Source organism: Carassius auratus, chromosome 47 (assembly GCF_003368295.1).
Source record: "Carassius auratus strain Wakin chromosome 47, ASM336829v1, whole genome shotgun sequence".
NCBI classification, from domain to species: domain Eukaryota; kingdom Metazoa; phylum Chordata; class Actinopteri; order Cypriniformes; family Cyprinidae; genus Carassius; species Carassius auratus.
Genome location: NC_039289.1, coordinates 12745844 through 12759893, shown reverse-complemented (window position 1 = coordinate 12759893; position 14050 = coordinate 12745844). Strand labels below are relative to the sequence as shown.

At 39.1% G+C, this 14050-nt stretch overlaps 2 protein-coding genes across 2 annotated transcripts in view; both read right to left on the bottom strand.

Annotated features, from left to right (window-relative positions):
* LOC113065145 (Fc receptor-like protein 5) overlaps nt 1-14050 on the bottom strand; it is a 325078-nt gene that overhangs the window by 115094 nt on the left and 195934 nt on the right. The window lies entirely within an intron of this gene.
* LOC113065147 (uncharacterized) lies at nt 467-2791 on the bottom strand. Its single transcript, XM_026236363.1, has 2 exons — nt 2630-2791; nt 467-1837 (listed from the first exon to the last, which is right to left on the bottom strand). Exons 1-2 carry the CDS (start codon nt 2639-2641, stop codon nt 602-604), a joined length of 1248 nt encoding a protein of 415 aa, XP_026092148.1. The 5' UTR covers nt 2642-2791; the 3' UTR covers nt 467-601.

Genomic DNA, 14050 nt, shown 5'->3' with positions numbered 1-14050 from the left:
TGCACAAACACACAACATTGCTCGTTTGAGGATTCACATTGAACGGAACATTCGTCGAATCAAGGAATATCACATTTTTGATCGTGTGATTCCTTTGTCATTGGCTGGTTCTGTAAATCAGCTCTGGACTGTGTGTTCTATCCTCACAAATTTTCACGGTCCACTGTTTTGAGTTAACATATAAAAACAAAATAAGTGCACATGGAATCACAAAAGTGCAATTTTGTATATTTATTATATAGTTTATACACTGGATTACATGTATATTTAAGAAAAATGTTTAAAAAATTTAGATCTTTTTTAAATAAAATGATACAATTTTTATAATACTGAATTTTTACATATTGTAATTCTTACCACAATTTTGTTACAAAAGCATTTCAATATAAAAATGTACCTTTTAATTAGTTTCTCTTTGTAATAACATTTGTACTATTAATTATTTAAAGACATGTCTGAAGTTTGAGAGAATTAAAACATTCTGCATTTCATAGGAATACAGTTTCATTTGTCATATTTACATTTTATAAAGATGGTGAATTAAAATCACTACAGGTTTTACACTATCCCTTCAAAGGGTCATTTGAGGTCTTGTTTCGGTTTACACTCTCCTGTTGCAGAGAACAGGTAAGAAACAGCTGAAAAAGAAAAAATCAAGCTTACACTTCAGCTCCTCCCATTCATCTTTGTTGAAATGGATATGTTCCAGGTGGTAATCACTATTGCATTTGACAAAAAAGTCACACCAGGTAAACCTACTAATCTCCATTTGTCCAACAATCTGATAGTAGTACTCGTGGGTCTTTTTTAGAGTGAAGTTCCCTGCTGCATTTGTCAAATACGAGCAGTTTTTGAAGCTGTCTTTGTTTGGGCATTTGATCTCGAGAAGACCGTGGACAGGATCTGCTGTAAGGTCAACTACTTTCCTGTCAGGTGAGGCTCCTAGGTGAGGGGCATGATGATTAATTATTAAGCCACAGGGAAACAATTTGTTTCCAGTGAGTTTTTCATATTCTGCAGCAGCAACAGGCTCAAGTTGTATGCCTCTTTTCATAGCTTTGGTCTGAATGGTTTGTTTTGCACACATGTCAGCAGCTAACTTGTCAAAGTCTTTAACTCTAGAACAGACCCGCTTAAAAGATGTTGATGTGATCCTCTCTGCGCGTAGCCGATGCCAAGTGATGCTGCTTTGGTCCCTGGTGCCACTTTCCAGGTGTAGTGAATCTTCTGATGTAATTATCAGACCTCCGTAGAAATCATGTTCTTCCTGGTTTAATACAGTTGCGTAGGAGCATGGTTGTGGAGGAAGAGGCAGTGTAGGGTGCTCTTCAAAGGACACAGTCTGCTGGGGTAATTGGTAGGATAAAACAGACCCTAAAGGTAAGTCGCCGAACTCTGTGGTGACAAGTTGTTTTTGTTGGTTACTGGCAGTTAATAGTTTAAACATGTGGCTTCTGCTGCCTGATGCTTTTAGGTTTTCCCTCAGATTCTCTTCAAATTCACTACAGGGCAATGGGACAGGGACTGGGCAGTAAACATTTGGAAGAATTCCCTCACTTGTGCGGTTTACTCTATAGGTACTACTATTTGGTGGTTTTACTTTGGAAACCGATACTGTGCTGATTGGCTTTGGCTTTAGTCCTAATGTTCTTGATGGCACATGCCATGTTTGAGGCAAAGAGGTTTTACTTGCTCTTGGTGGTACAGATTTATGCTCCATTTTTAGGTAGTGAGCCAGTGTGTATAGTAGTCCTAGTAAATGATTACAGTGCCCCAATCCTGCTTTACAAGTGCAGTGGGAGTCTCGGATAAAAGGGTTTTCTGAAGCCAGCTCCACCTGCAAAAAAGCAACAAAATGTTAAGAAAAAGACATTAACTAATTTTTTTTTTATACTTTGGTCTTAAAGTATTTCAAAACTATAACTGTTGTTGGTATAACTAAGTTACACTTACGTTACAACAAGTTATAAAAAAGTAATTAGTTAGAATCTACTTATTACATCTGTGTAATAAGATACGTCAGTTAATGTTTTTTTGTTTGTTTGTTTTTTTTTTATATCCCAAACAGCTATCAGCCTAACCGTTTTATTCCCCCAGTAGTACTTATATAAAGAAATGTATATACAACATTAAAGATCAGAAAAACTACTTAAGACCATATTCATGTCACCAATAACAACTTGCATTTTAAAATGACGCTGCTTACTAGAAACACCTGGTATTTAGTATGAACGAACGAACAAACATACAAACAAGGTCCAAAAATGAACGAAGGACCAAAACTTGAACTCAACATGAACCCTCCTGAACATGGAGGGTGTAACGTAGAAATTTCCTCACAATAACACAAAATACCTTCATGTTGTAAGGCGGCTCGTTCTTTCGCATCGAGCGAAAAGACCGGGCCCTAACACTACAGCCTGCTTCGTTTCTCTTCACTGTAAAACCACAGGTATCATGGACATCAAACACTACAGTTCAACACTTCGAGTTGGCTAAGAGGCTAATGTTAGCAGCACATACAATCAGTATGTAACGTTAAGTCGTTCGGCAACATTTGCGCTATCGTGATCTTCAATGCAGAATGCTAAGCTAACCTCACAAGAAAGTTGAAAAAGTAACTGTTTACCTTCAACATCATGGATATAACCCTCGATCCAGTTGCTGTAACCCTTCAGGAGGATAGACCTGGGAATTTTTGATCCTTCGTCCGCCCATGACTCCACAACATTGAGCGTAAGAGGAGGAAGATATGACAGGTTCGTAGTCCACACAGCCATGTTTAGTTGTTGTTATTTCCGGTTTACCCTCACAGCCTTGTTTTCGATTCAAAATGGCGGCGGGCTGAATAAGGCGTATAGCCTAACACTAACTGTATTGACTCCGTACTCGTGAGCTTGTTGAGACGGGTGAAGGAGCACGCGCTTCTGAACCCGATCGGTGAATGCTACGGGTCGGACATGGAGCCTGTTTTAAAGCTCTAAAACAGCTAAAAATGGTGTCAACCGCTAGATCTAAATCTGTGCTGTAAAGATTTCCGTCTGTGCTGGTTCGGTTTTTAGATTATTAAAAACCTTAGAGCCTTGAGGCGTCTACAGTCTACAGTAATGTATATTATATAAATTTATATAAATTTACGTTTACCATGTACTTGCTAATCAAACACTTTATATGAACAAACTACTAATATATAAAACACAATCGGTCTTCCGACCTTTTACTATTGTTAATTGATATTGATTTGCGCAAGGGAGAGAGAGCAATACAGCGCTCGTGCTGTTTGAAGGCGATGAGAGTGCGCGCTGCCTCATTTTGATTTAACAAATTACAACGTGGCCACAATATAGTAAAACGAGGGAACAAATTAGTATAACCTGCTGAGGTTTTAGTAAAATGATTTATTGTTAACTAGTGCACCCTGTGAACCTGCTCAGATTAGAGATGGATGACAGTGTTGCCATACACATTTATAAATTCAGTGTCCGTTTTGCCACAATGGCTATATTTTCTCTTAACCTTCCTAATGTTAACTTATTATTTACTACTTGTATGTATTTGTTTATCACATATTGTATTTGTAGCAATGGTGAGAGCAATGACTGATTAAATCGAAACACTATATAAATTATAGTTTAAAGTGACTAACGTTAATGAAAATAATAATCACTGTCCCCTATAAGTTCATGCCATTTCCTTTGTATTTACAGGTGCCCTCTTTCTGGAATCATTAACTGCTTCAGAATTTGGTAGAGTATCCACACATGCACACCAGGCAGTGAACATTATTTTTATGAATATTATAATAATTGTGCCTTACACTTGTATTTTCATTGAAGTCCAAAGCCCCAGAGGATGCCTTGCCAGCAAAAAAAGTAAAGAGACCAAAGAGAGGAGAAGCTAACCATATACCCGACATTCCAACTGGAGAGACTCAAGAAAAACTGGAAAATGAGAGACACTCACTTTTAATAAAAGTAAAGAAACGAGACAATCGTGCAGTGGTAAAGGACAAAATGGCCAAAGCCTTTTCACTGCAAAGACAAGAAATTGTGGAAAAGGAATTGGGTGTTGAAGAGTTTGCCTGCATTGTTCACAGAGGATGAGGCATGTAATATTTTGAACTATAAGTAATGGCCTGTAAAGTAGAGGATACTAATGGACTATTATAAGAAATCTGCAATGAAATATTAACATTTTGTTCAAAATGAAATGCATTTAAACAATTTTATTTTTGTAATTTTGTATTTCAGAATGTATCTCACATGTAGATGTCATGTAATCGTTATTCTGTGTTTTGTTTCATTTAATATTTTTAAGATGAACGCTGAATTTCTCTGGATTACAACTGTTCCACTTCACACAAGATTCCTGGCTTCTTTGGACAACCACCACAGCAAGCTGATCGAGCTCTTCAGAAGGAAGGCAGGAGTTATCAGAGAGAAGACCCAGAAGATAATTAAAGTTCTTGATCTGGTATGTACTCCGGTATTGTGTATAGATAGATCTAGATTCATTTGTATGCCTATCCTTTGATCCTTTGTTTGCCTTGTAACTTGTATTCTGAATTAGAAAGTTACAAATATGGATTGAAATTAGTTAAAAAAAATTATAATTAAGTGTCATTTTTACTGGATATGGTAAATGCACTCTAATCCAGTGACACTCTCATGGTTTTATTTCCTTTGGAGAAGTTATCATATGTTGGTTATGTGTCCAGTTTGGTCACGTAAAGGAGCTATATCATGCAAACTTTTTTTTTTTACTTGATTCATGCGAATATTAACATCCAAAAACACTGCACTGGGCTCTGCATTTAACAGTATCTTTCTATGTCAAACTTCAAAATATTTTTTTAAGATATTTTCCTATTAGTATTGTTAGATCGTTACCTCGTCAGCAAGCTGTATTTGTGAGTTTACAAACACACAAGAATCCATCCTGAACCGCTCCTACCTTCACCGTTTGGACAGAACCAAAATTGGTTCTGGTGAAAAAGACACTATTGAACCACACGTAACACAAACACACATAACTTTTTTCAAAACTAAACGTTGAATGGATTTGCAGTGTTTTGTTGTGTTTTTGGCTTTTTCATCGCTCTTTTTTTTTTTCATGGCTTTATTGTCATGTTTTTTTGTCCCTCTTTTGTTGCTTTTCCAGTATGTTTATTTCATGTTTTACTCTCTTTTTTTTTGTCACATTTTTGTTGCGTTTTCATCCTCGTTTTTGTCGCCATTTTGATGCTTTTTTTTAAGCTTTTAGATTTGGGTGATGCCAAACTGGAGAGAATGTGCTCTGTTTAGGTGGGGCTTAAGAGGTTAAATTTATGATTTGACGCTGGGTCAAAATGCAAGGCTATTAATAAAATGTTTAATATCACGATACCGATAATATCACGATATGGCGATACTGCAATAATCAATATATTATCAGTAATAATTCACAGTATATCATGTTTTTAGAAATAAGAATATATTTCTTTTTAATTAAATGAATCTCATAATAAAAACAACTGTCTTATCAGTTGCAACAAAACAGTCACAGACACTATTTTTGTTTTGCTGCAGATGATTTTTTTCACTCGGGAGAAATCAAGTGTAATCGGGGATGCTCGCATGGTCGCGGCTTGCAGCGTGTGAGCAGAATTACAAGCCGAGCCGAGCACGTTACAAGCACCTCCCGATAATTTTTAAACATGTTTTTTCACCAGCTGTCCCCTATTGCCAAATCATACACAACCACGTCGATGGGGCTATACTTCATTGGCAGAAATCATACAGCGGGTGGATACACGGTCACTGTCACACACACACACACACTTTTCTCTCTCTCCCATTCACAACATGACGGTCTCTGTGTTTAGCGCGAAAGCCCACGTGCTAACTATGTTGTGCCAAAGGTAACATTTTATCATTTGTATATGTACCTATAGTTGACTGTGAAAGACTTAAAGCAGGATAAATCTTCTTTTATATTGTTCCTGCAAAACATCACAATTATGTCTTTTCATGCTACCTTTATACTTTAAGACTTCAGGTAAAGACCTAAGTATGATCACAATTACTGTAACTCTGTCCCCATCTTAGTGTTGTCCATGTTTCCGATTTAAAATGTAAAAATATATATTTGTGTGTGTGTATTCCTCTAGAGCCTTGAAGTCAATATGAAAAGATTGAAAAAAGATTGTCTGCAGAAGTGTCTAATTCTCTACTTCGGGGAAGACCTGGACCAACTCATTAAGGAGTATCTGGTGAGTAGTTTTGCATGAATCCATAAGCTTTTATAATGATAAAGGATGCATCTGACACATTGCCACCCTTGCCCATGTGGAAGCAAAAGAAAGTGTTGCTGGGAAAGTGCTAATTTGGTCATATTTTGATGAGAAAATGCTGCTTTTTTTGCATTATTTCATTACATTTTAAATTAGCTAGAGACCAAAACCAAGTCGTCAGCAGGGCGTTTTACTTATAATCATCCTACTCGAAAACTTGCTTGTCTCTGGCAATCAGACGACTGTGAATCCTGAGTCTTGTCTATATAATATAAACCAGCTTAATCTCATCATCAACATTTTTTATTTGATTTTGGGAACTGTCTGTGTCCTTTTATGTCGGTACATTGGAAATTGGTTTCATCAGAATAACTTGTAGCTCGTCTTTTTTCATTTGTCCAGAGGAATGAAGCTGAAACAGAGCTTGCAAGTTCCACAATGGCTGTGTTCGTCATCAGGGAAGAGGGTGATTCTCTCCAACCACCACATGACATTGGTATAGTGATTGAAGGTGTGAAAGTGCTGAACAGGTTGCCATCATTCGCACATGCATGTGCGTTGTTATTTGGCCTAATTTATGTGCTGAACTTGAGCTATCCAGGTGAGCTGGAACACACCTTTGATGCACTACAAAAGTTATTTATGGAGATTGAACCAAAGAAAATGACGCACAAAGTTCTCAGCCTCAGTGTTAAGTTGTGAAAGTAAATTAGCAAAGAGAAATACATTTGAATACGTTGTATTTGGTTCCATTTTAGAGCTTGTACTCAAAAACATTGCTGGTTAATGAATTACTGTTCAATGAAAAAAACTTTAAACTGATGTTAAACTCAATTTATTGTCAAGTTGTTTTGTGGTATAGATATTTGGGCACATTGTTAACATTAAAGGGATAGTTCACCCAAATAGCAAAATTATGTTATTAATGACTCACCCTCATGTCGTTCCAAACCCGTGAGACCTTCGTTCATCTTCAGAACACAGTTTAAGATATTTTAGATTTAGTCTGAGAGCTCTCAGTCCCTCCATTGAAACTGTGTGAACGGTATACTGTCCATGTCCAGAAAAGTAAGAAAAACATCATCAAAGAACGAATCACTCGATGTAACCGGATCTTCTTGAACCTGTTCACCAAATCGAACTGAATGGTTCAAAAAGATCCGGATACATCGAATGATTCGTTCACGAACCGGATATCACAAACTGCTTTGTTTTGAACTCTCTCACAACAGACACGGAAGAGAAAACAATGCTAAATAAAGTCGTAGTTTTTGCTATTTTTGGACCAAAATGTATTTTTGATGCTTCAACAAATTCTAACGGACCCTCTGATGTCACATGGACTACTTTGATGATGTTTTTCTTACCTTTCTGGACATGGACTGTATACTGTACACACAGCTTCAATGGAGGGACTGAGAGCTCTCGGACTAAATCTAAAATATCTTAAACTGTGTTCTGAAGATGAACAGAGGTCTTACTGGTTTGGAACGACATGAGGGTGAGTTATTAATTACATAATTATGATTTTTGGGTGAATTATCCCTTTAACTTTTAAACAGTTTTACAGTTATTAAAGGCTATTGCATTACATTACTCAGGTTTTACATATTTTACTGTTTCATTGATTGGTAATGTGCTCAATATTGATGTGGGACTCTTAAGCACTTGTTTTTTATTTTATTTTTTTGTTAATCTAGCCAGGTTTGTACAGTGTAGAAACTGTATTGCACTTAATTGCTGTTACAAAAAAGGTCATACCATATTTACTGTCACAGCTGTGGATGTTACATGGTCTGCGAACATGTTTTAAAAGTAAAACGTAGCAATCTGTAAAAAATAATTTATGTATTTGTTTTCTTTATTTATTTTCTATTTTTTGTAGATGGGTATTATGTAAATATGTTAATTAGGGAAAACTGATTGTTTATTGAATAGTGGAGAAGGGGTAGGTTTTAATAAGCTTATGCTTCACCCTACTCCTTTTCGGACATGTTGGTTTCATATTATTATCATTAATTGTTTGGTTTGTTTGTCTTTTTATTTTCAGTTTGCTTTCTTTTGTTACTTGTTTTATGTTTATGTTCGAAATAAAGCATTCATTCATTAAAAAAAAAAGAGATGTAATTCTTGCAGAATTAAATTTCAGTCCTTTTGAAGTTAATTTTTGTGTCCTTATTTAATGAAAATGAGCTACAGACCGAAACAAACAAGGTATTTTGTACAACAAAACTTGAATATGGGAGCAACTTTGGGTTTTTTATTGAGGCATTATAATATTGACCTAAATTTATTGACTTTGTTATAATTAAAATTGATAGTTTGTTCTGAGTAAAAAAATCAACTTAAGAAAACCTAATCTAATAACTTGTAACAAAATTACATCAATTTTATAAATTTTTTCCAAAGTAAAAATTTCAATTTATTTTATTAAAAACTGAAAATATTAGTTTTTCCAAAAAGAAAAAAAAAATTAGAACCAAAGCAAAATGTTGATTTACATCAAGTAAAAATGTATAGTTTCAACTAAATCTAAAAAATTATTTGAGAAACTAATTACATCTATTTAATTAGCTTATTTCAAAGTAAAAACTTAACTTGGATGTAATTGTAAATGTTACGTTTTTCTAAAATAAAAACCATAGGTTGTATCAAAGTAAAAAAATGACATGTTCTTTGTAACAAACAATATTATTACTTTGGGTTAAAGTAAAATGTTGTGTTGGAAAAAATTAAAATTTTGGTTTGACGTTAAATCAAAATTTATGGTTTTAACTAAATCATAAATACAATTTGAGAAAATCTAAAAAAGTTAGCTGTAACAAATTACAGCAATTTTTTAAGTTAATCCAAAGTATCATTTTTTTCAGTGCATTTTCTCAAATGTAATTCACAACGATGTTCTTTTGTTTATTGAGCTTAGCAAAATTGGAAGACTGCAGTGCGTAGATGTTGTAGCATTAAATATTACGAACTGGAAAGTACTGTAAAATAGCCCCTTCTTCAAGTTAGATGAGAGCACAATACTAATACGTAATATTATGATACATACATTTGATTAATACTAATGTTTAGTATATTTTATAATGTTCTACTTGTTGACAATATCACAAATATTTCTATATTAGTCATGTGAAACGTGAATGTTCACATCCTATCATTATACATACTAATCTAGCAATATTGTAGTATTTAAAACATACAATATTGCTAGACAAATTAATACCTTATAAAATCTTGTTACTTTTTTTATCCACCCAACTAATTAAATATTTACTTTAAATGTATGCACTTATTGTTCAGCTCAGCTGTAAGCTTTAAGGTCCTGGACCTAACTTTATTTTTCTTTTATTGATGGTCAATTGGCAGCTAGTTATTGTTTACATTATCATGACAGTGTTTGTTGCTGCATAAAAGCTTTTGAATCGAAATAACGACACAGTTGTGTTGAAATAAAGTTGAATTTGTGTTTTATATATTTTGGTTAAGTTTGTTTCCTATACCAGCTGTAAAAAATTGTCTAGTAAATCTGTTATTTATTTTAGTCTCATTTTAGTCGACTAAAATACCAAGCAATTTTAGTCGACTAAAATAAGACTAAAATTAAAACAAATCAGATGACTAAAACTTGACTAAAACTAAAAAGAATTATAGTCAAAAGACTAAGATTAAAACTAAATTAAAATTTTGTGTCAAAATTAACACTGATGTAGACCAAGCAATCAGCTTGTTGCAAGGCTGGGCCACGCCCCACATGGTTTCTCTTTGGGCATAAATTAACACAATGCTTTAATTTATCATTTGGGGAACATCCATTACAGAATTGTCACTCCCTTGGGGCATCTGGGCGGGAGATGCCCCAGCCGCATCCTAGCTCCTCGTACCGCGAGGCCCAGAGCTCAGGGTTTCAGAGGACTTCTTAGCTTCGCGGTACGAGGAGCTAGGGTGCGGCTGGGACATCTCTCTAGACTGATTTCTGGTGTAAGAGGCCCCGGCAGGGGCAGCGAGTTCGGCTCCGTGCCGCCAGTATTCAACGGGGTTGTTCAGACGATAGTCGGCCTCAGGCAGGGTCTGGTTATGGAACAGGAAGTGAAAACCCTATTAGAGAAGGAGGCCATCGAGGTGGTCCCTCCTCAGGACAGGGAGTCTGGATTTTACAGCCGGTATTTCATAGTTCCAAAGAAGGATGAGGGGTTGTGTCCGATTATAGACTTGAGGGTCTTAAATCGTTCAGTTTTGAGACTAAAATTCAGAATGCTCACAATCAAGCATGTTGTAGCTCAGATCAGGTCCGAGGGCTGGTTTGTCACAATAGCTCTCAAAGACGCATATTTCCACATATTCATCCTTCCACAACACAGGAAGTTTCTGAGGTTCGCTTTCGGGGGCGAAGCTTACCAATATCGAGTACTTCCCTTTGGCCTTGCACTCTCAGCCCGCACGTTCACAAAATGTGTAGACGTGGCTCTGGTCCCCCTGGGCATCCGCATTCTCATCTATATCGACAATTGGTTGATCTTAACTCAGTCAGAGCAGGTTGCGGTTCGGCATCGAGATGTCGTCCTCACACATATGGGGGAGCTGGGTTTGAGACTGAACGCCAAGAAGAGTATGCTTTCTCCGGTTCAGAGAACCACCTATCTAGACGTAGTATGGGACAGAGTCAAAGAAGGCCAGTCACTCACTGTCAAACAATTTCTGAGATTGTTGGGTCTGATGGCAGCTCCGTCCAACGTGATACCTCTTGGCCTGCTGTACATGAGACCCCTACAATGGTGGCTCAAGACCAAGGGAATTTCCCCGAGGGGCAATCTACTTCGCACTATCAAGGTCAAGCGGTGCTGCCTCCGTGCCTTAGACATGTGGAAGAAACCTTGGTTCTTGAAACAGGGCCCGGTGTTGGGAGCTCCTTGTCGCCGTGTAACACTAGCGACGGATGCATCCCTCACCGGCTGGGGTGCAGTCATGAGTGGCCACCCTGCCCGTGGTCTGTGGAGCGATCGCCATCTAACATGGCATATCAATTGTCTAGAAATGCTAGCAGTTTATCGTGCACTGAAGCACTTCCTCCCAGACCTAAGGGGTCACCATGTGTTGGTGCGCACCGACAACACATCGGTGGTCTCTTATATCAACCACCAGGGAGGTCTGCATTCGCGCCCTTTGTACAAGCTGGCGCACCAGATCCTGGTGTGATCCCAGAGCAAACTCCTCTCATTAAGAGCAGTATATATTCCTGGGAAACAAAATATGGGAGCAGACATACTGTCGAGGCAGGGGCCGAGACCTGGGGAATGGAGACTTCACCCAGAAGTAGTGAAGCAGTATTTGGAAGGGCTCAAGTAGACCTATTTGCATTTCAAGAGACATCACAATGCCCCCTTTGGTTCTCTCTAGTTCATCCAGCTCCTCTGGGACTGGACGCTATGGTACAGACCTGGCCGAGGCTTCGTCTGTACGCACTCTGCTCCCGGGAGTTCTGGCGAGAGTGCGCCGGGACGTGGTCCGTCTGTTGTTAGTAGCCCCATTCTGGCCGGGCCGAATATGGTTCTCAGATCTAGTCTCGCTCCTCGACGGCTCTCCGTGGGAGATACCGATCAGGACAGACCTACTCTCGTAGGCGCAGGGTACGATAATTCACCCTTGCCCGGAGTTGAGGAAGCTGTGGGTGTGGCCCTGAGGCTAGGCTCTCTGCAGGGCTGACCCACTCCACGTTAAAGGTCTACGTGGCGGCTATTGCGGCCTACCACACCCTTCTCGATAGCCAGTCTCTGGATAGACACCCCTTAGTTACACGTTTCCTCCACGGTGCGCTGAGGCTGAGACCTCCAGTACGGTCCCGTATTCCCCCGTTGGACTTGGTTGTGGTGTTAGAGGCAATGTGCAAACCCCTGTTTGAACCTATTCAAGATATCTCAGACAGACATCTCTCACTTAAAACCTCCTTTCTGTTCTGTCACTTAAAATCACCTCTCTGCGTAGCGTAGGAGACCTTCAGGCCCTCTCTGTGGCCCCTACTTATCTTGAGTTTGCACCAGGCATGACTAAAGCGTTCATATACCCTCGAGCGGGATATGTTCCTAAGGTTCCCTCTGTTACACCACAACCTGTAGTGCTGCAGGCCTTCTGACCTCCTCCCTTTCGGGAGCCCGACCAGGCGAAGCTAAATTGTATTTGTCCAGTTCGAGCGCTGGACACATACGTCCACACAGCTGCCCTGTGGAGAAAGACCGACCAATTGCTTGTATGCTACGGTCCCCCCAAGAGGGGTTCTCCTGCTTCTAAGCAGACTATTAGTCGTTGGATAGTCAAGGCTATCAACGCTTCCTATGAGTCCTCTGGTCGTCCCCGACTGTCGGGAGCCAAGGCTCTCTCTACTCGGGGTATGGCGGGCCTCCAATGCCTTCTTAGCAAGTGTATCCATGCTGGACATCTGCAACGCTGCGGGGTGGTCCACGCCTTCTACGTTTGTTAAATTCTATGGCCTAGACATGCCAGTCACTCTGGGTGCTTCCGTCCTCCTGTCCTAAGCTGTGGTCTTCGGATACACACTAGGCAGGGGTTTGGTAGTCTGGCGAGAATGCGCATTGACGCAGCTCGAGTTCCTGAAGAGGAACGTCTCTAGGTTACGTATGTAACTCTAGTTCCTCGAGGGAACGAGACGCTGCGTCTCGGAGCCATACCCCCGGCACCCCTGCCGGCGCTTGCTGGTACTCGAAGCTGACGCCAGCTGCGTGGCACGTGCTTTTATAGCTTCCTGGTCGCTTACGTCACTCCGCCGGTGACATCACGCACTTCCATTGGTTTGATTTCACACGATATTCAGAGTCGCGCACGCTGGGCGCGTTCCCCAAAGCGCATTGACGCAGCATCTCGTTCTCTTGAGGAACTAGGGTTACATACGTAACCTAGAGACGTTATCCTTAAAGGGGGGGTGAAAAGCTATTTCATGCATTCTGAGTTTTTTATACTGTTAAAGAGTGGGATTCCCATGATAAACATGGACAAAGTTTCAAAAATTAAGTTGTACGTTTGAAGGAGTATTTTTGTTCCAAAAATACTCCTTCCGGTTTGTCACAAGTTTCGGAAAGTATGGGTCTGTGTGACGTTAGATGGAGCGGAATTTCCTTATATGGGTCCTAAGGGCACTTCTCCCGGAAGAGCGCGCGCTCCCGTATAGCAGAGCACTGAGAGCAGAGACATTCACTGATCAGAGCATGAGCGAAATGTCACAAAAGAAGTGTGTTTTTGGTTGCCAGGGCAAGACAACCCTGCACAGATTACCAAAAAAAAAAAAAAAACAGCATTAAGGGACCAGTGGATGGAGTTTATTTTTACAGAGCATCAACGGAGTTGTGCAAGTGTTTTTGTTTGTTTCCTGCATTTCGAAGATGCTTGTTTTACAAACAAGGCCCAGTTTGACGCCGGATTTGCATATCGTTTATTTCTTAAGGATAATGCAGTCCCAACGAAAAAGGGTCACGATCGTGTGTTGGAACCGCAGGCGGTGAGTAAAACTGCATCAAATATCTCTGTGTTGTTAACTTAGCTATCGGCGTTTAAGCACATCAAGTAAACAACATGCGATGTTGTCATCAAACTGCACTTTCCACATGTACACCTTAAAAAAAAAAAAAGACGACATAAAGTGGAACTTAGTTATTTTCCAAAACCGCTAAGCAAATATATACAGTTTCAATACATACCACATAGAGACGTCCTGCTGTAGTCGTTGATGCTGCTGCTCTTGTTAAATTTCAGCCTCTGGATCTGATTCTG